Source organism: Mastigoproctus giganteus, chromosome 7, assembly GCF_048544385.1.
Source record: "Mastigoproctus giganteus isolate SK-2022 chromosome 7, ASM4854438v1, whole genome shotgun sequence".
Taxonomy (NCBI): Eukaryota; Metazoa; Arthropoda; class Arachnida; order Uropygi; family Thelyphonidae; genus Mastigoproctus; species Mastigoproctus giganteus.
The window spans coordinates 35,293,859-35,319,630 of record NC_143581.1 but is presented as its reverse complement, the minus strand read 5'-3'; the positions used below and the strand labels follow the sequence as shown (position 1 = coordinate 35,319,630).

Genomic DNA, 25,772 nt, shown 5'->3' with positions numbered 1-25,772 from the left:
CAAGAAATTTTCTCTATGTAATGTAATGTCAATTTATTCCATTTATGAAGGTATAAATCGCATGAAGGTGGAGTGATATTCCAAGGAGCAAGGGGAAGTGGGAGGGTATGTGCCCCACTGCTGTGATGGGATGTGAAAGTATTGGCCAGTTTGCATGTTCTGGCACAGATCTAATTTTATATGCATAGCATAGTATAAGTTGGTGTCTTCTGATTGAGAGAGGGGGATTCGTGCGCTTTGGCATATAAACTATGTATTGGAGACATGTGATATGCTCCTAGGGCAATGCATATTGCACTATGATGGATAGGGTCAAGCCAGCGAAGGACACTAGGTCTTGCTGAGCTATATACTAGTGCTCCGTAGTAGAGCTTCGATCTTATTAAGGATTTATATAATCATAACAAGGCAAGGTGATCAGTTCCCCACTTAGTTGCTGAAAGAACCCAGATGATATTTGGCCTTTGCTGACAGGATGTTCTTAGTTTTTTAATATGCTGCAAAAAGGTAAGTTTATGATCTAATGCAGTGGTTCTCAAAGTGGGTACCGCGACGTCAAATTTAGCATTGGTTTACATCATGGCAGTCGCTAAAAAAGGTCAATTTTCATGCAACTGTGTAAATTAGAAGTCATCATGAAATAATTGCTGATCACAGTGTTCATGTACCTACATATACGGAACAGCCAAGCCATCCATCGCATACACTGTATTTGAAATAGCACAGCGCCACTACGAACGCTCATACTCGCTTAGCGGATCTTAGCCCTAAAATTAATAAAATTTCAATATAATTTTGTATTGTTTTTTTTTTTTTTTTTAATTTTGAAATATTTTAGTTTCTGGATATAAATTAGAAAATGTACTTATTGTTCTAAAAACATTAAAATAAGTATGAAAAAACAATTGAATATTATTTCTTTAATTTAGATTTTTTTTCATACAATTTATTATTCTTAGAGATATAGAAATTGTGCATAAAATGCAGTGAGATGATTCGCTTTACTTCTTGGCAGGAAACGTTATGGTTAGTTTTATATTTCTGAATATGTTTCTCACTTTTCCAGTGATCACATATTCTAGCTAGGCAGGATGATCTTTTTTTGCAATTTAGACATACTGGTTGTGGAATATTACAGGCTTCGCGGTCGTGTTACACTGACCTGCACTTTGCAAAAGTAGGGGTTCCTGGGCAAGGTATCTAGGAATGTCCATACTTCTGACATCGGAAACACTATAGTGGATTCGGAATATATGGTCTGACATTGCTGTTTGTTATTTGGTGTTTAGGAGCATTAGCAACTAAGGCCATATTGCTCCAGAGATATGCAGTGGTCATTCCCTGACCTGTCTGCATCATCCATATCTGGTGGTCACGGGCTCAAACCCTGGTCTAATCAAGAAGCGTGTGCTACGCACTGCTGCTCTTGCCCACCTGGCTACGGAGGGGCCAATTTCTGACACTGCATAGCAGATATCCAGCCATTAAGGCTGGATATCTGCTATGCAGTGTCAGAAATTGCACTTAATCCAGCCTTAATGGCCGACACTGCTGTCGGCCATTAAGGCTGGATATCTGCTATGGATGATGATACAATGTGTTAAATGTCAAGATAAGATTGTATGTAGGAGTCAGGTTGTCATCTTTTCTGATGGACATTCTCTTGACTTGAATTACTCCTTGACCTTTAAGTTCTTCTAGCAATTCCTCCCCAGATACATCTAATAAATCCCAGTCTGAGATCACTCCTTTAGAGGTGTTCAGCTATCTGTGGGGTGTCACAATTACTGGTAGTCCTGCAAAGAAATTAATGCTCAAAAGTTGCTCAGAATGTTTGGCATTAGAGATCTCAATGAAAATATCTCCTGATCTCAGTCTTTTTACAGACTTGGAAGATCCAGCTCTACTTTCTAATTCCTTTTGGACTCTAAATAGTGAGATTTTGCCAATTGCATTTTCACCAGTTAGCATTAGTAGAGGCATACAATGCAAGACAGCAAGCTTATGCGGCATCAGCAAAAAAAAAATAAAAAACATTCCCCTTTCACCCCTCCATTTGTTCCATATGCCTGTCCAGCTCAACCTTAAATTTATTTAGGCTATCAACTTCCACAACAAATGATGAAAATCTGTTCCACCAATCTCCATACATCTATTCTACAACTGTCTTTCCTCAATTTGAATCTATGCCCCCTCAGGTTCTTAATCTGAGCAAGAGGAAGAATCCCATCAGCATTCAGCTTGCTCAACCCATTCAAGGCCTTATACACCTCAATCAGATCACCTCGCAGGTGCCTGCAATTTGCAGAACTTAAGCCTTTCTTTCCCTCACCAACTTGTTGCCCTTCTCTGTACTCATTCTAGCAACTCTACATCTTTCCTAAAATGAGGTCTCCAGACCTGTACACAGAACTCAAGGTGTGACCTGACCATTGCCTTGTATAATGGGATAATCACCTCCCTGTCCCTGCTAGCAAAATTCCTATATATCACTGACAAACTCCATGACCTGCTCTAGAAGCCCGTCTACACTGCTCAGTGAACTTCATATTTGACTGCACAATTACCCCCAGATCTTTTTCACTTTCCATTTCCCTGAGTGTAGTACCACACAGTTGGTACGTTTCTCTTGGGTTATTGCTACCCATATGCAGTACTTTGCATTTGTCAATGTTAAACTTCAGTTGCCACTTCTCAGTCCATTCAGTGAATGATCAAGAAAGTTGGTGCTGGATGTGTCTCTGTCTCAGTTTTCCGGTGTTTGGAAGTTCCTGCAATGGAACCATCTGTCTGGAAGTCCAGATAAGTCAGAGTTTGATTTACTCATGATCTGCTCTTTTTGACTCTGGGAGACTGTCTTTTTTGCACCACGGGATATTTTATTTTTTCATTTATTGTAATAATTTTTTTTTTTCACTTTTACACTGTGGGATTTTTTCTTCCTCCTGGAGTGAGCCCCCAGAGGAATCTGCCCCGCCTTTTGGCAACATCAGGTGGATCAGAGTCTCGAATTGAGACAGCACGAGTTCCACTTGGACTGACCCACCTTCCCGTGGTGTGGACGAGTACCCAGTATCATCTCTCCAGGTGATACTGGGTACTTGTCCACACAGTATCATCTCTCCAGGTGATTGATGCTGCTGGGTAGCCAAGCGACCAGAACACACACAAACCTACACTACTCACATTTCTGGCCCTTTTACAGTGGTACTACTCTTCACAGAGTGATGAGGCGGCATTGAACTAACATTCTAGGAGCTGCCCCTTACAAAAACATATGTCCACTTGGAAATAGTGCCCACAAATAAATTATATACTTGGTGGCATTGAATTAAAAACAGTGGAGGAGGAAAGGGATCTGGGAGTTACAATACGGGTGGATATGAAGTTTCTTGAACAGTGTAAACAGGCAGTCAGGAAAGCCCATGGTGTCCTATCGATGATATTGAACTGTAAAGATAGCAAGGTCATAACCCCACTATACAAAGCAATTGTAAGACCACATTTGGAATACTATATTCAAGTATGGAAACCTCATCTGAAAAAAGACATTGAGCTTCTTGAAAGGGTCCAAAGACAGGCAACTGAAATGGTGAGATCTGCAGAAGGATGACTGTATGAGGAAAGACTCAGTTTTATATGGGCTACAGAGCTTGGTAACCAGGCACCTCAAAGATGACCTGATTGAGGTTTATACGGGTCTGAGAAGGGTTAGTAGAATGAACGAAGAATTTTCACAGTTATAGAGAATTCCAGTACTCTGGGGCATTAATTCAAATTGCAGGTGAAGAGGTTTAACTAGACTATAGGAAGATTTTTTTTAGCCAGCAAGTCGTTTATTGCAAGAACAGGTTGCCTTCATGGGTAGTTGAGGCTGACTGAATAAATTCAAAGGTAAACTGGACAGTTATCTAAGTAAGGAAGGAAGCAAATAATTTGTTTGTTTATCTACTCTGTTTTTTTTTTTTTTTCGGCCAGTACCGCAAAAGTCTGGAGTTCCTTGCACTATATAGCTATTAATATTATTAAACGAATTTATGATAAATTAGCAGAAAGTGGAACATAAATTAATGAAGTTAAATATAGGGAAGGCACATGGTGTTGATATCTGTCCAACTATATTAAGGGAAGCTGTTATTGTTATTTGGTTATTTTAGGAGCATTAGCAACTAAGGCCATATTGCTCCGGGGATATGGGTGGTCATTCCCTGACCTTTCCGCATCCTCCGTATTTGGTGGTCATGAGATCGAACCCCGGTCTAATCAAGAAGCGTGTGCTACGCACTGCTGCTCCTGCCCACCTGACTACAGAAGCGTCATTAAGGGAAGCAAAACTTTAGCCATACCTATGACAGTATCCATGGATTTAGGGGACATCTCTATGGATTGGAGATGTGGGAATGTATTTCCAACTCACAAAGGGGGGGGGGGGGTCAAAAGCAATATGTGTAATTATCTGTAAGCTTGACTCCTGTTCCAGTCCTAATTAGTTAAAGAAGAAATGCAGGACCATCTAAACAGGAATGCAATTACACTGCATTTGCAGCATGGATCTGTTAAGGGATAATCTTGTCTGACCATTCTGGTTTAATACTATGATGCAGTAGCAAAGGAAACAGATGCAAATAATACTTCTGATGTCATATGCTTAGATTTTGAAAAAGCTTTTGATACTGTCGTACATAAAAGATTGCTGTACAAATTGTAGCAATGTGGCAGTAAGGGAAAGTTGTTGCTATGGAAAGAGCTGATCGAACAGAAGAAGACAGAGTTGCTATCAATAGGATCAATAGGTACTGCTCTTCTTGATCGAATGTTATTAGTGGAGCTCCCCATGGTTCAATGCTGGACCCATTGTCGTTCATCTTTATTAATGATACTGATGAAGGCAAATCACACTTAATGTCTAAGTGTGCAGATGATACAAAGGTTGGCTGAGTGATTAATGACAGTAAACAGGGGGGCTACTGCAGCAAGACATAAATAAATTAAGCAGCTTAGCTGAGAGGTGCAAATGAGGATTAAAACTAGTAATTGCAAGGTAAAGCATACAGGCAGCAGTAATCTCAAAATAGTAGTAGTAGTAGTGGCATGTGATGCAAGGAAGCAAGTATATGAGCTTATGCAGCATCATCCAAAAAAAAAACACACCATTCCCTCCAAATGCCTGTCCAGTTCCTCCTTAAATTTATTTAACCTATGAACTTCCACAACAACAGATGGAAGTTTGTTCCAGCAATTAACCACCCACTGGCTAAAGGCAAATTCCCGCACATCTATTCTACATCTGTCTTTTCTTAATTTGAATTTATGCCCCTTTAGGTTCGTAATCTGAACAAGTGGAAGGATCCCATCAGAATTCAGCATGCTCAATCCATTCAAGGCCTTATACACCTCAATCAGATAACTGCGCAGGTGCCTAGTCTCCAGCCACTGCAATTTGCAGAACTTAAGCCTCTCTTGGTAAGAGGATCCCTTCATTCCCCTCACCAATCTTGTTGCCCTTCTCTGTACACGCTCAAGCAAATCTACATCCTTCCTAAAATGAGGCCTCCAGACCTGTATGCAGTACAAGTCTGGAGGCCTCATTTTAAGAAGTACAGGTCTTGAGTACGCAGTACTCAAGGTGTGGCCTGACCATTGCCTTATACAGAGGGACAATCACCTCCATTTCCCTGCTAGCAAAATTCCTATATATCATTGACAAAACCCCATGACCTGCCCTGGCAGCCTGTCTGCATTGCTCAGAAAACTTCATATCTGACTGCACAATTACTCCCAGGTCTTTTTCATTTTCTACCACCTTAAGTGTAATACTACTCAGTTGGTACATTTCTCTGGGGGTTACCACATAATATACCAATTATGTGGTAACACTCTCTAAGTCAGGGGTCGGCAACCTACAGATCACGGGCTGGATCTGGACCACTACCAGAAATCATCCAGCTCATAGTCCCAAAAAGAAATACCATATCCACCTGGCCCGCAGTGGTCCTAAAAAAGAATTCAAGTTTGCAATTTTATCTCAGGCCTGATGTAGACCTGCAGTATTTTAATAAATTGTAACCATTTGGATGGTGTTACGAGCTCATATATAAATATATAACCACTCCCAGATTAATGTAACAGTTGCATTCCATGGAACTCTACATAGGTCGGAATTTCCTCCATGCTTGTGCAGCACTCGCAGCTGTGCTCATTGAATTGATTGAATCAAAAAAGAAAGGTTCGACAAACGTGTGAATAGAATTATTTACTGCATTTATTCAATATTTTATCTTTTGCACGGGAAAAATTACAAAAGCATGCAATTTAAAAAAATTTCGAAATTATAAAAAAGATAGGAGACAGGAATAATGTCAGTAAGTTTTATCTCTCAAGCATCTTTGACAGAATTGACATCTTCAGCTGATAAGTATGCCACTACGGAGGTAGAGGGCTGTGGAGATTTAGAAGGGGTCGGCCACTCGACCTTATGAAAGAACATATTAATGGATGACTGGATAGGTGGCTTTTTTCTTTTCATTGTAGACTCTTTGTAGCAAGCAAGCATATCATTTACCCCTCTGTTAACTTTTAAGAATCGATCGCTGTCAGGATCCATCTTCTCAAACTTCGCAATTGTCGATGCAATTTCACGAAATGCCATTGCCATCTCTCTGGTGATGAAGAGTCTCAGCTCCTCATTTGGTTCATCTTGAGCTTTGTCAGCATTTTCTTCTTTCACTATCACTGCCTGCAAGTCAATAAGTTCTTCGTTAGATAATTCCTTCTCTTCTTCCTCTATTAACTCCTCCACGTCTTCGGCAACAACCTCCAACTGAAGTAGCTCTGCAACCTTTACAATCTTATCTGTAACCTCTTCACATGATTTCCAAATCTTCAAAGCCTTTTACGTGCCATGAGCATATTTTCTTTCATGCGCCATTTGAACAACTTTTATCAACATCCGCCCAGGCCTTATTAACGTTGAAGATGGCGTGGTAAATATTGTAAGATTTCCAAAAGTCTCTTAACGTTAAATTTTTCTCACTGTCTACTGCAGACAATGCCTGAGCAAATGTTGTGCGTAAATAGTATGCTTTTAAATTCGAAATAATACCCTGATCCATTGGTTGGACGAGTGAAGTCATACTTGGGGGAAGAAATATGACTCTTACGTTCAAATTGAAATCATCTAGATGCATAGGCTGTACAGGAGCATTATCTAATAGAAGCAAAATCTTGAAAGAAACGTTGTTGTCTTTACAATATTTTTCAACCTCGGGAATGAAGCAGCATTTAAACCAATTCTCAAAGAGATATTGCTATCCATGCTCTCTGGTTCAATCAGAAATTCATGGGTAGAGGCTTTATTCGTGCCCTTAGTTGCACGAGGATTTCCAGAATGGTACACAAGCAGTGGTATTAATCTGTAATCTCCCGCTGCATTAGCCCCAAGCAAGAGTGTGTCCCTATCTTTTGAAGCCTTGAGACCTGGCATTGTCTTTTCTTCTTTGGCAACGTTTGTTTGATCTGGAATTTTTTTCCAATACAGAGCAGTCTTGTTGACGTTAAAAATTTGCTGCGTTGAATAGCTGCCTTCATCAATAATTTTTTCCAACACATCACAAAATTTCTCTGTAGCTGCAGAATTGACACTGGCAACTTCGCCATATACTTTAATGTTTTAGAAACCAGCATGATGCTTGAACCTATTAAACCACCAGATGCTTGCCATGAACTTGGCTTGGGGTTTGCCATACTTATCCTTAATATCTTCATAAATACTTCTTGCTTTTGCTTGAATGGCCATTGGACTCAGGGGCACTTGCTTCTGAATCTGATTTTCCATCCATATTATTAATCATTTTCATCTTTATTTCTAAATCAATTTTGCTTTGTTTCCTAGCACTGCCAGCACTGCACATTCCGTTGGTCCCTTTCCCTTCACCATTATATATTTTAATAAGTAAATAGGAATGAAGAGAAGATTCTGAAAATTTATTTATGTTTTTTATATGATTGAAGATTTCAGTGAAGGGGAACTCATTTCACCATAATACCATAATGTAAAAACCCACAGAATTCCAGTTATTGGGATTATCGCAAATGCAATCAGACTGAGTTTACTACTGATTTATAATATATTGCGCTAACAGAAAAGCCCAATAAACCAGAAAGTGCAAATTGTTTTTATTGTTTTTTGGTCATGACCTCTAGAAATGTGCTTTAGAAAAATATCACAAAGGCATTCAAAATTGATTCTTATAATGGGAACATAAGATAATAATTTCATGTTACCACATCCTTACTCTTCTGCATCTGAACCTTACTTGTCGGCTTCTTCTGAGCAATTTTTGGGCACCTCCGTAGCCAGGTGGGTAGGAGCAACAGTGCGTAGCACACGCTTCTTGATTAGACTGGGATTCGAGCCCATGCCCACCAAATACGGAGGATGCAGAAAGGTCAGGGAATGACCACCGCATATGCCCGGAGCAATATGGCCTCAGTTGCTAATGCTCTTAAAACCCAAATAATGAACAACAACAACAACTGAGCAATTTTAGACGAAATTATGTGCCACCAGCAATTTTTATGACTACTTTCATGATGTGCACAATATATTAACACTTTTAAGAATTATTTCATAAAATATTTGGTTACTTTTTGTTGTATACTGGATTTTACTCTATGTTGTTCATAAAAATTTTCACATTTTTATGAACAATGTACGTTAAAATCCAGCGTACAACAAAAAGTAAACAAAAAGAGTGGCAACTGAAGATTAACATTGACAAATGCAAAGTACTGCATATGGGTAGCAATAACCCAAGAGAAACGTACCAACTGTGTGGTACTACACTAGAAAAATTCCTATGTATCATTGAAAAATTCCTATATATTATTGACAAGACTATGACTTGCCCTGCCAGCCTGTCTGCATTGCTCAGCAAACTTCGTATTTGACTGCACAATTACCCCAGGTCTTTTTCACTTTCCACTTCTCTGAGTGTAATACCACACTCAGGGAAATAGGAATTTTTCTAGCAGGGACAGGGAGGTAATTATCCCATTATACAATGCATTGGTCAGGCTACACCTAAAGTACTGTGTACAGGTCTGGAGGCTTCATTTTAGGAAGGATGTAGAGTTGCTAGAACGAGTACAAAGAAGGGCAACAAGACTGGTGAGGAGAACAAAAGGTTCTCTTATCAAGAAAGGCTTAAGTTCTGCAAATTGGAGAGCCTGGAGGGTAGGAACCTGTGAGTGATCTGATTGAGGTGTATAAGGCCTTGAACAGGATGAGCAAGCTGAATGCTGATGGGATTTTTCCTCTTGCTCAGATTAAGAACCTGAGGGGGCATAGATTCATATTGAGGAAAGACAGTTGTAGAATAGATGTGTGGAGATTTGCCTTTAGCCAGTGGGTAGTTGATTGGTGGAACAGACTTCCATCTTTTGTTGTGGAAGTTGGTAGCCTAAATAAATTTAAGGCTGAGCTGGACAGGCATTTGAAACGAATGAAGGGGTGAAATGGGGGGGGGGGGGGTTTGGTTTTTTTTTTTTGGCTGATGCTGCATAAGCTTGCTTTCTTGCATCATATGCCTCTACTAATGCTAAGTAACCAAATATTTTATGAAATAATTCTTAAAAAATGTACTAATATATTGTGCGCACCAGAAAAGTAACCATTTCTTAATATGTATGTATTAATAAATTAATTGTTTTAAAATATTAGAAAATTTATTCATTCCCACTTGTTTCTGATTTATTTTCCACCTTTTACTATATTACTGAATGTTTAATTACAATATTTTTCATTGTAATTATGTATTTTTCATTGTAACTAGGTCATTTCTTTATAACGAAATTTGTGTTTAATGAATTTTTTAAAGCAAACGATCGATTTCATTATACAAAGGTCAGACAGTATATATATATATATATATCTTTTATTATTATTATTTAAATAGCTCTGGCATATTTTAAACAAGGGCACTTCAACGTGTGGGTTAAAAGAAAGAACCTCAAAAATTAGAATATTATTGATGGGTAAACAGCTTGACATCTTTAACAACTGGTTTGATACAGTTTGCAAAACTGAATCAGCTAAAACAGCAAATATTAATCACCAAAGACAATGACCTCACAGTTTGGGAATTAATTCAAGATGGACGTGTAGACTTTCTGATATTTACAGAATTGGAAGCATAGTTACTAATAGCATACTTGATATTTTATTCTAATCATTAGAATAAAATATCAAAAATTTAAATTTCGATATATTAAAATATCATTTTAATCATTCTAATTTCTGTGCGCAATTTTTAAATTTTACAACAAATACTGGGTATGATGATTAAAAACTGCAGCTGCACGAACTCACCACTATGAAGGAATTTCAATAATCCTCTGCATTCTCTTTTAACTTGTTTCACTGTATTCTAAATAACAAAATAAAATAACTATAATTAACAAAATTTATTTCTGAAACTCTTATAGACAATAATTGTAATTATTGTCAAATTAATGTATTCTGATTTTTAATACATTCAAATTATAAAATTATGCACAAATTAATGTCATTTTAATTATATGCTTAATGCAATAACCCAGTTATGAAATAATAGAAAGTAGTTATACATAGTACAGGTACAGAAAACTTTAATTCTGGGCCCTCTCCACAATGTTTGGGCCTGAGGCAGCTGTTTCTCCTACCCCCTCCCCCAAATCCAAAATTCCTGTATCCAGCATATGTTAAATATGCATAATTAGTAGAATCCTATATGTAAAGCAAAACTGTATACATAGAGACTATAAAGTACTATATTTTTCAAAGTACAGGATGTTTCAAAATTGCACAAAACATATGTAGAAGAATATTCCACAGACAAAAAAGAGAAAAAGTTCTAATAATATGTATCTTAAAAGATATATTACATGATAATTAAAAAATTACAAAAAATAAAAAGAAATTGAAATAAACTCTAAGGAAAACATCTAAAGCAGCAACTGTTTAAAGCATCCTCCATTTTGTTAAATGCAGCATACAGCATGATAAATCCACAATTTCCTGACATGTTTTATCTTTCAGATTATTCTTAATGATTTCAGCAGCTTCCAAAATGTAATTTCTCAGTTCATATTATGTAGTAATTAGCATTAGTAGAGGCATATGATGCAAGAAAGCAAGCTTATACAGCATCAGCCAAAAAAAAAAAAACTTCCCATTTCACCCATCCATTCCCTCCAAAGCATTGAAAATGATTAAATATGATGATGCTTATCATGCTAGTAAAATAGGGTAGAGAAAATAACGATAGAAATGAGTTGCAAAGCTAGTAAGATTTGTAGGTAACAGAACATAATAAATAGATAATGAATATCTGTCAAATTGACAGCTAGCAACCGTTTTGACATATGCCTTTCTTTAACTTGTTATTGTATTGTCTCCACTTCAACGTATATGAATTTGTTAAAAATAGAGCAATAAATAACGAACACAAAATATTTGCATTTGTCTACAAAAGTAGACAAATGCAAATATTTTCTAAGCAACTCTCTCTCTATTACACACAGAACGCAAAAGTAGCCCAATATTACCTAAATAACTCTCTATCTATCACACACACACACACAGGCACATGTTCCGCACCTGAAATATACTCAGTCCGTGCAAATGCTACTTTTTAATTCGAGTCCCTATTGTAATAACACAATCATTTTCAATGATAATAAGTAACTACAATTGCTATAAAAAACAATAATTCTCTTACCTGATTTACTTTTTAAACACAAAAACTGAATTAGTATAAATGCAAAAATATTATACTGATACAGATATATTATATATCTGATTTACTAATTTAAACACAGCACAGCCACTCGCCACTTCTTGAGACAAACTAACATTAAAATCAAATATTGTCAATAATTGTAAGCTCAAAGCAGAACTATAAACACGTAACACGTGCAATTGTCTTTTGTGATAATTGCCGCCTCAGCTTTTAGGGGCGGCCGCGCGGTATATTACAAACAAAAATAACAGCTTCGCGCTGTCAGATCAAAAGTCTTTCGGCAAGTGCTCGCCAACGATGCACCTGCACCAGAAACCGAAATCAAAGGGCATCGAAAGCGCTTAGGCAGAGGCGTGCAATAAATCATAAATCGTATACATCAATATCGGAATAACACAGACCAATATAGAAAAGCGTTGCGTAAAGATTTTTAATTATTGAATGGTTCAAATTGTATTTTGATTTTACTGCTTATGCTGCCCCCTTACGGTGCCGCCTAATGCGGCTGCCTCTCTGTATCATAGCACGGCACGCCCTGGTTAAACTTCAGTTGCCACCTCTCAACCCATCTGCTCAATGTTTCTAGATCCTGTTCCAGTAATGTACTATCATTAGTGTCATTAACAACCCTGCCAACCTTCATATCGTCTGCAAACTTAGACATTAAGCCTGATATACCTTCATTAATATCATTAATAAATACAGAAAACAACAATGGACCAAACAATGAACCATGGGGAACTCCACTAATAACATTAGTCAACGAAGAGCAGTGGCCATTGATTAACACTCTCTGTCTTCCCCCACTCAACCATCCCTTTATCCATAGCAGCATTTTGCCCTTAATGCCATAGTGCTCCAATTTGTACAGTAGTCTTCCATGTGCAATAATATCAAAAGCTTTCCTAAGATCCAAGTTTATGATATCAAAATTATTTTTTGCATCCAGTTCCTTTGTGACCACATCATAGTATCCAATCTAATTGGTCCGACAAGACTTCCCCTTAACAAATCCATGCTGCGTCCGAACTATAAGTTGCAGTGCTTCTTTAAACAGTTCCTCCATCAATTTCCCTGGAATAGAAGTTAAACTAACAGGTCTGTAATTACTTGTGTCACCCTTTGATCCTCCTTTGTGAATTGGGGTCACATTTGCACATCTCCAGTCCATGGGAACCACCCCTGATTCCAAGGCAGCTCTCATAATTATGGCTAAGGGTTTGCTTACTTCCTTTGCTGCCTCCTTTAATATAACTGGATAGATCCCATCCACCCCAGTTAAACTAACAGGTCTGTAATTACTTGTGTCACCCTTTGATCCTCCTTTGTGAATTGGGGTCACATTTGCACATCTCCAGTCCATGGGAACCGCCCCTGATTCCAAGGCAGCTCTCATAATTATGGCTAAGGGTTTGTTTACTTCCTTTGCTGCCTCCTTTAATATAACTGGATAGATCCCATCCACCCCAGGTGCCTTTTTTATGTTTATCTTCAACAATTTCTCTTCCGCTTTGCTCTCAGTTACTAAAAAATCATTTAACTCCCTGTTAGCGTTTGATAAACATCTGGCCCTCTCCTCTTTGAATAACTCCTCATGTGTGAATGTAGATGCAGAACCATTGATATCAAGTGGACCAATCTGATTCAACCCCTTCTAGAGTTTACATAAGTAAAGAACTCTGTTGTTTTTCTTGCATCCTTTGCCATAGGTTTCTTGTAATCTATTAGCAAATACAAGCTGAACTGAGTAAATAATTAAGCTATTTCAAAGGAGAATGCACTGCTCAGCTGTTCACTGAGACAATACATTCAGTTCAGCTGATAAACCATGGACAGGAAAGTCCATAGGCCACTAAACACCAAATTAGTTCCGCATTCGCTAACAGAGCCCCCTTCAATTCACCCCACCCATTCGATATGTTCACTAATAGAGGCCACCTGCAAGCTGATGAAGTAGGCTTCGAAATTACTGTTTTTGCAGAGTTTCGCAGATTTTTAAATGCATAGTTCATTTTAATATCTTTTTAAATTTATTGTACCAGTTATTGTTCTCTATACTTAAAAGGTCAGAAACGTAAAAAGAAAAGTGAGTGGTGCACCATCACACATCAACCACATATAAGTCTTCCAATAGTTTCCATAGAAAATATAGATAGGACATTTCTGAAATTCTTTCTAGAAAAAAATAAGGATCAAGAAAATAATCCCCAAAAACACCACACCAAACATTAAAGATATAGGCGTAATGATAATGAGTACCGACAATCATATGCAAGTTTTCTTCGGCCACTGGCTGAGTGTTTCAAGGGATGAGAATTCCATTTCTTGAAAAATATGGTTCACCTGTTACCAGAATATGGCTGAGAAATTGAGGATCATGTGACTTAAATATTCCAACTGATTGCTGGAATAAATTTCTACATGGTGTTGTGGAAGTGATAGTCTTTTGTGATAACATACTGATCACTTTACCTCTGGTGAGCAAAGCATTCCATTAAAATTAAAGCAGATTATGAAGTGAGATTAAAGAGGACTAAAAACAGTAGCTGCTGCTTCCTCCTCCTCGACTAAGCACTCTTCATGTAGGGTTTCTCTTGTTTAATTTTCTTTGAGCATTTTAATTTTACATTTAATGTGTGGTTTCTAGCCCTTCTGTCTGATGGTGGACTACACTTTATCATAGTGATCAATGGAGGGCATTGAGGGTCATTACAAGTTGAGGGCGCCTCCATAGCCAGGTAGGAAGGAGCAGCAGTGCGTAGCACATGCTTCTTGATTAGACCAGGGTTCGAGCCCATCACCACCAAATACGGACGATGCGGAAAGGTCAAGGGAATGACCACCGCATATTCCTGGAGCAATATGGTCTTAGTTGCTAATGCTCCTAAAAAAAACCAAATAACAACAAGTGAAAGCTGTGAATTACCAGCTACAAAAAATCATGTGATCTGCCATTTAATTTAGTTAACTGTCATATTAATATCATACTTATAAGTCACTTTATAGTCCTAGTTATGATCGTTATTTTTAATTTTGATAGAAATTTTGTAGGTTACTACTAAATATACATGAAACCATTGTTTCGTTAGAATCTTGACACCATTGTTATAATATAGTGTGTGTTAGGGAATTCAAATTTTTAATTGTGGTAAATAGGTAGCTCTAATGTAAAACCAGATACCATAATACGTATCACTGCATTTAGGAATCTACTAAATAGTGTAGTATTGATACTTAATTAAATTCATTAATCTTATTAATTTACATTGTTAATCAATGGTGTTTAATCAGAATATCATGCCCCAAACTAGAGCGGCAAAGCAACAGACACAAAGTAACTGGAGTGCTGGGACTCATGGGAGAATCAAGGGGGGGGCAATTCTCCAACACATCGCAGCCTAAAAAATTATGCAACTTGTAAAATGTTTGCAGAACTTTCTGGAACAGGACATGTATAGCCAAGGAGGATGCCTTTGTGTGTGCTAGGTGCAGAGAGTGTCAAGATATTAGGTGCCAACTCAGTGTCTTGATGGACACCTGTGAGAGTTTGAAGATTCAAGTAGATGCCCTCGAAGGTAATAAAGTGGGGAACCCATCAAACTCTCAGCTTCCCAACTCAGTGCCAGAGCTCACTCTTGTGCATCAGGCAACACAGCGGCAATCTCCAAGGCAGAATGTGCTGGTCTCACAGGAGTTAGTTATTGTCGGTGACTCTACTGTCAGGAAGATGGGTAATACAATGTGTAAAAAGGATAGGTGGAATAGGGCCAGAGTATGTCTGCCAGGGACAAAAGTTCATGATGTTGTAGAGCAGATATCATCTTTTAAGGGAACAAGGGTGATTATTTTTATTATTAGCTATATGGTGCAAGGAAGCCTAAGGCTTATGCTGCACCAGCCAAAAAAAAAATTCCCTAATTACCCTGAGAGAGAGAGAGAGAGAGAGAGAGAGAGAGAGAGAGAGAGAGAGAGAGAGAGAGAGAGAGAGAGAGAGAGAGAGAGAGAGAGTCAAAAGTAGAAGGGAATCACCAGGAAAGAGAAGAATCATGATATCCAGCTCAGGACACTGTGCCAAGCCCATACTCACCAGATGTGAGCCCCTGGGGTTGATACTTTTGAACACATTGGCATAGGAGAACTGCACATTTACTGAGCCAACTGGGCTAGCCAGGTGGGTAAAGTTCCTGCCTGGCAACCCAAAGGTCACGGGTTCAAATCCCACCTCGGGCTTGGATCAGAGTAAAATGCAAAACCTTTGGGAAGTGCATTATGGCCACAGAAGCCAATACACCAACACGTAACAAACAAACATTTACTGAACAAGTACAAGTCAATGGCGAAAAAAATTCATGAGGTAGGATTAAATTTGAAAGTGTGTACAATTCTGCCCAAACCTGATAGGAGGGAGTACATGGTGAGAGGCTTGTCAATCAATTTGGCCCTGGAGAGATTCTGCAAGGCTCATGGGATAGAATTTTTTTCAGCATGGTCTGTGCTTGTTAACAGGAGGAACTGCTTCTATAGGGATTAAATACACTTAAATAGAAGGTGTGCAAGAGTGTTTGCTGAGGGAGTACATGATGACAGCCTTGTGATCGATTTGGCCAGGGAGAGATTATGCAAGGCTCATGGGGTAAATTTTTTTTAGCGTGGTCTGTGCTTGTTAACATGAGGGACTGCTTCTGCAGGTATTTCATACACTTAAATAGAATGGGGTGCAAGAGTGTTTGCTGATGTTATAGAGGCACTGTTAGGTGGGTCAGAAAACTACTAGCTTGGGGGATGGGATTCACAGACTAAAAGGTTAACAGTAGATTGGGGTGCTGGGGGTTTCAGCGACTGGTGGGAGTCATCATTAAACAAATAAATACATGAGCTGTGTTAGGATAACTAAGAATAAGAATAGGTGCATGTAGACCAATTCGATGAATTTGAAGTGCTGGTCAGGATATCAAAGGCAGATATTGTTGGGATATCAGAAACATAGTGTCACACAGATATAACGAATGCAGAATTGGAATTTGGAGAGTACAGTATGTACAGAAAAGATAGGATAGGAAGGGAGAAGGAATTATGCTGTTAGTTAAGAAACACAACAAAAAATCTAAGGCAGTGCATCTAGTCTATAAGTCTAGTTCGCACTGGCAAGCAATGCAATGTGTAATTTCTTACATTAACCCAACTGAGGAATAACTAGTTATCACAACCTTCTTCCTGGTGCCCTCAAGCCATCGTGCTATCCATCTAAGGATTTTCCCTATGATTCCAGCCTGCTCTAACTTATAAAGTAACCACTCATGTGGGACTGAGTCAAATGCTTTGCTGAAATCCAAATAAACAATGTCGAAATTATTCCCAAAGTCCAGCTCTTGAGTGACCCTGTCAAAATAGCTAGCCAGATTAATTAAACATGATTTTCCCTTTACAAAACCATGGTGTGTATTCTACAGAATTCGATTTCCATCTAAATGATCCTGAATTCCACCCTTGACAATTGCCTCCATGATTTTCCCTACTACTGAAATTAGACTGACCTGTCAGTAATTTCCCGTTACACTCCTAGAACTGCCTTTATGTTCCAATTTACACCAATCCAACGGAATCGCTCCTGAGTCCAGTGATGCTCTCATAACTAGCCTTAATGGTTCAATGCACTCACTTGCGGCCTCCTTTAAGATTATAGGGTATATGCCATCAACCACAGGAGCCTTACTCGCCTGTAGGCACGAAAGTTCTCATTAAATAATCATTTGAAATTTCAACATCATTAATTACATTTTTTTTCAACTTCACTTCCATAATATCTCATTGACACAAAGGTTTTTTTTTATGTAAATATCGATGCAAAGTAACTGTTGAGTTCAACTGCAACTTCAGCTGTGGTATCTAATACTATCCCACGTCCATTACATAAGGGGTCCAATCTGATTTGTACTTCTGTTCTTTGCATTTATATATGTGAAGAATTCCTTAACTGCACTCTTTGCTCTCTCCCAGACTCAGTAAAGACACTATAATGAAAATTATGCTTCGCTTAATAAAACGACTTTCTCCTTCAGAAAATGAACATAATTCAACCATGGAAGACCAACGTGGAACAGAACATCAGTGTTCCGCAGATTCTTTCCAAAATAAGAAATTGCCAGACTCAAATGAGATTTTAAAAGATGAACTTGAGTTGGAAATTAATGAAATACTTTTAACTATTTTTGCTAAAAAAGCTCAAAGCCTAGAAAATATGGACTGAGATCGTCTACGATTATCTCAGTACCAGAATAGAATCCGAAATGGCGTTTCCTGCCACTAATCAAATTCTGTAGGTACCAAAATTAGATCCATTTTAAACGATCATACTATTGATTGCTTGTTTCTTAAGAGCTCACTTTATTTGGATAGCTAGCGTGAATGCTTAAACATAACTAAACTTTGCAGTAACAATATGTATTTTTTTGTTTTTAGAATAACTGTATTTTAATGATCTTTTTCAGAATATTTATTATTGCAATAAAAGTTTATTTAAAACATGAATTCAAGTAATTACAGTACTTGTTTTTTCCTTACTTTATTGCACGTAACTGTCACCAAAATTTATTAAAAAAAACATTTGTTTTTGGAATACGACTAATACCAGTATCACGGTTTCATAAGTTAAAAACACCGAAATACTGGTATTAAGATTTTGACCAGTATTGTAAGCTCTAGTGTAGAAGTGCCGCTAGGTGTCTCCTCAAAGCTTCCCATATGCATTCAATGGGATTTACCTCGAGGGAACGGGCCAGCCAATCAATACGAACAATTTCCTTACTTTCCAAAAGCATATCAACAGCTGCAGCGCAATGGGGTTATCATCCATAAACATGAACTCTGGGCCAATAGCACCTCAGAACAGATGCACATGGGGAATGATTACCTCAGTACTGCGATTACCCAGTTACAGTTCCGCCTTCCAGTATCTGGAGTTGTGTACATCCATCCAAGGTAACGCCTCCCCAGACGAGAACACCTCAACTGCCATATCGATCCCTTTCAGTGATGTTTGCGGGGTGATACCATGTACCAACCTCTCACCAGATTATGACATCCAAAATAGCTGCTGAGACTGAATTTATTCTCATCAGTAAAGAGTACCTTACCCCATTATACTGCTGTCCAGTCCTTGTGTTCGATGCACTACTGTAAACGGTGTCTCCGATGGGCAGGTGTTAAAGGGATACTGGACATCAGCCAAACAGTCCACCTTTGTGGAGTTCCCTGGCCACAGTAAACCGCGATATCCTGCGTCCTGTGCAGCTGGTTTCCAATGGATCCCGCTGTCTGGTGTCGGTCCGTCTTGGCCTGTAGAAGTATATAGGTCATCACTGGGCACTGTTTTTCGTGGTTGACCACCACTCGTCCTTAAAACAGCTGTACCTGTTCTGAAGGCTGACCATGCACATGAGACAATGCTATGGGTGATATTGAACTCTGCTTTTATCTATTTATGTGAGCCCTCTCATCACGATTCAAAGTTTTGCATGTGCACCAGCTTTCTACTGAACAGCCACAGTTATGCAAATCGCCACAGGCTGTTTCATTTGATTTTGTAGTTGTAACCGTTAGAAATAGTGTTGGTCCTTAAGTTTTGCACACCAGTGTATAACTGGACAGATCCCATCCATCCTCGGTGCCTTTTTTTTTTTTTTTTTGTTAGTTTTTTTTTTTTTTTTTATGAGAACCCCAAACACGAGAGGTATTATAACCTATAGTACTTAGTACAGAGCTTGGGTTGGAGGTTGAGAAGATGAAAGAAGATATTTGTTGATATTGGACTTGAACTTCTGTAGATTATAATTTTCAGGAAATACGTATGAAGGAAGGTTGTTCCAGAAAATGGCAGTTGAATGAATAAATGAGGAAGATGAAAAGTTGTTCTGTGGGTTTGAAGTTGGACAGTAAATGGATGTTGGCTGGTGGCGGCACGTGTTCGGACTGTTTTGAAAGAGAGAGCAGGAATTATAGAAGCCAATTCAGAAGAACAGTGCCCATGGAAGTATCTGTAGAAGAGGCATGCAGCAGAAACAGTGCGTCTATGAGAAAGCGAGTGGAGAGACTCTGTTAGAGATGAATCATTAATTAACCTAACTGCCCTCTTCTGAATGGAATCAAGAAGCCTGAGAGAGGTTTTGGGGGCACCACCCCAGATGTGGGAACAATATTCCATGGCAGGGCGGATTTGCGATTTATACAGAGGGAGTAGCTGTTTGGGAGAAAAGTAACGCTGAGAGCGAAACAGAAAACCAAGTTTTTTAGATGCAGAGGAAGCAATATTTGTAATGTGCTTGTGCCAAGAGAGATTAGAAGTCAGGGTAATCCCCAAAAGAGATATATCATTTTGCCTAGAAATCGGAGTGTCACTAAAGATAAGCATAGGAGCAGAAGAATCCTTTTTGCGAGATATAAGACAAGACTGAGTTTTAGAAGGGTTGAAATCAACTAAGTTGTCTTTGCCCCACTGGAGAATTACCTGAAGATCGGCATTTAAGGAATTGGCAGCAGATTTTCAAGAACTTGAAGCTGATTAAGCTGGACAAGGTTTCTCAAAATGGAAAGTTGAATGCAATGTGCTATCATCGGCAAAACTATGGATAGGATTTCCAGTCAATGGAAGAAGGTCATTGATATACAAGAAGAAAAGAGTGGGGGAAAGAACTGAACCTTGGGGGACACCGGCATTAGTGGAGAAGTTAGAAGACGAGAGAGCCATCTACCATCACCCTCAGTGAGCAATCAGAGAGAAAACTGGATAACCAATTACTAAAAACAGTTGGCAAACCATAAGATGGAAGCGTGTTTAGAAGACCTTTATGCTGTTGTTGTTGTTGTTGTTATTTGGTTTTTAGGAGCATTAGCAACTAAGGCCATATTGCTCCGGTCATTCCCTGACCTTTCCGCATGCTCCGTATTTGGTGGTGACGGGCTCGAACCCCGGTCTAATCAAGAAGCGTGTGCTACCACTGCTGCTCCTTCCCACCTGGCTACGGAGGCGCCTACCTTTATGCCAAACACGATCAAAAGCCTTTGAGATGTCAAGAGTAACTACTTGTGTTTCACCGAACCTTTCCATTGAATTAGTCCATAAATGGGTAACATAAGCCAGAATATCACCAGTGGATCGACACTGACGGAATCCATACTGGCGATCGTTGATCAGACGGAAGGTTTCTAGGTAGTTTAAGAGTTGGCGGTTAATTGATTTCTCCATTACTTTAGAAAGAGTAGAAGTAATTGCAATGGGACGATAATTGGATGGGAGGGATTTGTCACCCTTTTTAGGAACTGGCTGGATATGAGCAAATTTCCAAGCAGAAGGAAAAACACCTTTGGAATAAGAAAGTGAAAAAAGGCGGCAAAGAATAGGAGTAAGTTCAGGAGCACAGGTTTTGAGAACAAGTGGAGAAATACCATCAGGACCTGGAGCTTTCTTAGCATCAAGATTCATCAAAATCCTTCTGATATCCTTTTGACGGAAGACCACAGGAGGCATTGAATGGAGCGTGTTAGGAATGGTGGGAGGTGTTTTACCAAGATCATTAATACATGAGCTCGAAGAAAAATGGGATGCTAGCAGGTCAGCTTTATCCTTGGCTGAAGTGACAACAGAACCATCTGGTTTGGACAGAGGTGGGAGCAGAGATGGGCAAAAGTTGCGGCCAATAGCTTTGGCAAGAGACCAGAATGCTCGGCTACCATTAGGGCAAGAAGCAAGTTTTCTACTCTTAGCCTGTTCAAACTCTAGTTTGGACTGATTAATAACTGCTTTACAATTGTTGCGAGCTTTGGTGTAGGCAGAAAATGAAACTGAAGAATTAGAAACAAGCCAATTACGATATGCAACGTTCTTCTCTTGGACAGCCTTAGCACATTTATTGGAAAACCAAGGTTTAGATAAAGGACGAGATTTTAAAGTGGAGTGTGGGATAAAGGATTCCATTCCTGCAAGAATAATTTCACTGACACGATCTGAGCAAACGTTGACATCAGAAGTTTTGAAACAGTAATCAGACCAAGGAAAAGAAGAAAAGAAGTCTTGCAGGTCATCCCATTTTGCATTCTTGTAATGCCAAACAATATGAGGTTGGGAATAGCCATGAGATAAAGGTTCCATTGGAGAAGAGACAATCACCAAGTTGTGATCTGAAGTGCCTAAAGGACCTCTCACTTCAACCTTGTACTTAGAAGGGTTGTTTGTGAGAAAAAGATCAAGCATATTGGCTGTATGATTAGGATTGTCCGGTATTCTTGTAGGTAAATGAACAATCTGTGCTAGGTCATTAGTAATTGCAAAAGCCTCAGCATCTCGACCTGCTGGGTCGGTGTGACTAGAAAACGGAAGCCAGCTGGAGTTGTGAACGTTAAAATCACCAAGGAAAATTACCTCACTGTTAGGAAAGTTGGACTGGAGAAAGTCAAGTTGCAAAGAGAGGAAGTCAAAGAGCTCCAAGTGATTAGTGGAGTTGGGAGAACGGTAGAGACAACAGATGAATTTTACACAATGAGGTAGAGAGATTTTAAGCCAGAGAAGATCAAAGAGAGGAGATTCCAAATTGCCAAGTCTTTGACAGGGAATATCAGAACGGACATATGCACAAGTACCACCTTTGAGGCGAAAGGAATCATACAGCAAATAATTTGGACATCTGAGATGAGCAGTAGTTGAATCAACTGATAACTGAGATTCAGTCAGAAAAAGTACATGGGGTTTGGAAGACTGCAAGTGGAAATGGACATCGTTGAGATTAGAATTGAGACCACGTATATTTGTGAAATGAATTAGGAAGTCCTTGGGAGGTTTAGATCTTTTCGCAGATAAGCTTGCTCTATTATTTTGACAATTCATGGTGTATTCAATAGTAAGAAAAAGTGGGTGGGACATGCTGTATGAAGTAATGAAATTTTTGGATATGGCGTACATGTGGTAAGAATATACCCAGATCCTTGACACAACGTGGCCTCGACAATGCTCCCTGCATACACACTACTCGGACTCCCTCCAGTCACTATCTGGCAGAGTAGAGGTAGCAAGATTATACACTAGCTGATCCGGAAGCTTCCTAGAGAGTTACCAATAGGTTCAGTCCAGTGTACTAACTAGCGGCCGGCCTGCGAACACCGTTTTAGAGCTGTACCCTCGAAATGTAAGGAATATTGGATATCGCCACAACATTCATCATAACCTCAAAAATCATCAATCATACTGCAGTTGTTGGCATATCGGCTTCTGTGGCTATAATGCACCTCCCAAGGTTTTTGCACTACTCTGATCCAAGCCCGAGGCGGGATTTGAACCCGCGACCTTTGGGTTGCCAGTCAGGCACTTTACCCACCCAGCTAGCCCGGTCGGCTCCCCGGTGCCTTATGTTTAACTTCAACAATTTCTCCTCCATTTTGCTCTCAGTTATTACAAAATCATTAAGCGCCCTGTTACAGTTTGATAAACTTCTGGCATTCTCCTCCCTTAATAACTCCTCATGTGTGAATGTAGATGCAAAATACTCATTCAGATTGCCAGCTGTCTGAGCAGGATCATCAACACTCAAACCACTGATATCAAGTGGACCAATCTGATTCATTCCCTTCCTTCCTAAAGAAGTTCTTGCTATTTTTCTTAGCATCTTTTGCCAAAGATTTCTCGTAATCTGCCTTCGCTTGCCTAACCTGCTTTGTGACTGGATTACAGACTAGCTTATATCTACTGTAGGCTTTTGTGTCATCTGATAATTTATATGCATCCCATGCATTTTTCTTCAATGCCGTGAGTCTTATTAGTCCATCTGACATTCCTTTAGGCCTAAACCTTGAAGAGTATTTCTTAATCAGTATGAAAAGTCTAGTAGCCTCCATGATTACTTTCTTAAATGCTTCCCATTTAGAATTTGCTGTTTGTAACATCGCCAGTTGGTCCCACTGTACAGAATTTAAAAACTGTCTCAGCCCACTGTAGTCACCTCCACGAAAACAAAAACCCTCATTCTAGTGGAATACTCACAATGACTGAATCTGCCACCTGGCTGCATTTACATGGATATCAGGAAGCAGCAGCCAGATCTCCCGTGCCGGCTGCATCCGTCTCTGAATGAGATCACGTGACGATAGGCGGAGTCAACACCCGTCAATCACGGCTGTATCGCCGCCATTTTGAAAGGGGTACCCGTTTCTGAATCTCTGCCTCCAGTTCTTTCTATCTACCAATTACCAGTCGATGCTTGCATATAAGCAATGGAGCATTTTTCTATGGTTTCGAGGTTGGCTTTTTGTGAGAATTCCAGCATTATGAATGAATTGCATATTTCAAGTGTATCTGCGGTTTCGTAAGTTTTATGGCAAAGTGTCCAACTTTTTGAATTTTAAAAAGTGGAAATCCTGTACACAACAGAACACAAGCATTAGCTTTAATTTTATTTCGTATGATGTGAGCAACACACGAAGGAACCAATTTTTTCCTGCTTCCTTCGTGAATCGTGGCTGTGAAATCCAACCGTAACCGGAGGTGCGGCACCACCGTGATATCCAAGCCCGAGGAGGGATTCGAACCCGCGACTTTCGGGTTGCCAGGCAAGCACTTAACTCACCTGGATAGCCCGGTCGGCATTAGCTTTGATATTTAAACATTATTTGAAATTTTTTACAAGAAATTCCCTTGCTGAAACCGACACTTTTTCTAGGAGCAGCAAATTATCCACACACGAATGCTTAAGTATGGATATTTTGTCTAGGGCCTGAAAATTTATATTTGGGCTCCAGGGTAAAAGCAATTATATCTTGCACCCACGCAAAGACTCGAAATGGAAAATTTTACGAAAGTATAATAACAAAAGGAAAAAGCATTTATGACACATGCATGGCATAAACGTGTATGATGAACGCGAAAATGCCGTTTCTGTATATTTCGAACCTCGATAATCATGACCGGCCCTATCCGCAATCTTACCATTTTAACTTCACGTTTAGAAAATTAACTGGATTCCAACTATAGCTTACCTTATTAAGGGTATACAATCCGAACTCTAACAAGGACAGATGCGTTTTCTGAAACGTACCATAAGAATAAGGCGAACCATACAGACGACAAATCGCAGATTTTTGGCCAATTCCAGAATGTATAGGATGCTGGATATCTAAAAAACAACTATTTTCGCTTTTGAAACACTGTGCACCCTCTCTTTCACTACGAAAATTGAATACTCGATCATTAAGACATTTAATGATTCCTGTCCAATTATCCCATGTTAACAATTTCGTATACAACTGCCTGATTTCATTAAGTCTTCGTAAGTGGGAGTTAAAACATAAATGGATCATCTTTCAAATAATTCGAATAAATATCCCAAATTTCTTTGTCGATGGCACTGATTCAGACTCATCGTTCAAACTTTAACTTCTTTCTTTCAACGATTTCAGTCTAGAAATTAAGTTGCAATACACGACAGTCGAAAAAAGTAATCAAATAAAGCACGGAACACATGGCTACCCAGATGTTAGCTACAATGCGCAACGAAACGGATATTCTTCTCAGAAAGAAATACCAAAATTAGTCAAAATAACAGTCTATAAAAGTTGGGAAAAAACACGAAAAACTACACTAGACAATCTTCGAAAATTTGAAGGCAACATTGGTAGTGTTCCCAGGAAGGGATTAAAGGAGCTATAAATAAATATATGTAATAATAATAAATATAATATTAAATAATAATAATCAACTTTTTGCTATTATTTGAAAAATAAAGCCTAATAATTACAACCCCAGGGGCTCACATCGTGAGCATGTGCTTGGCACACCCAGCGTCCTAAGCTGGATATCATCATTCTTCTCTTTCATTGTGATTCCTTTCTACTTTTGTCTCTCTCTCTTAGAGTAACTCGGGAATTTTTTTTTGGCTGGTGCAGCATGAACCTTAAGCTTCCTTGCACGATACAGCTAATAATAATAATAATAAGTTTCTTACTGAACGAGCC

At 39.0% G+C, this 25,772-nt stretch overlaps 1 protein-coding gene across 4 annotated transcripts in view; it reads right to left on the bottom strand.

Moving 5' to 3' along the window:
* Spg7 (SPG7 matrix AAA peptidase subunit, paraplegin) overlaps window positions 1–25,285 on the bottom strand; it is a 300,063-nt gene extending 274,778 nt beyond the window's left edge. For 3 of the 4 annotated variants that reach the window (XM_090377613.1, XM_090377614.1, XM_090377612.1), the window contains exons 1-2: window positions 24,798–25,285; window positions 10,370–10,427 (exon numbers count right to left, since the gene is read on the bottom strand). In XM_090377613.1, the coding sequence (XP_090233739.1) occupies window positions 10,370–10,427; window positions 24,798–25,118 (379 nt within the window). In that variant the 5' untranslated portion in view covers window positions 25,119–25,285. Of the gene's footprint in view, window positions 1–10,369; window positions 10,430–24,797 lie in introns of those variants that run through there. The other variant, XM_090377615.1, reaches the window with a different exon arrangement.
* Between the last annotated feature and the right edge of the window lie 487 nt (window positions 25,286–25,772).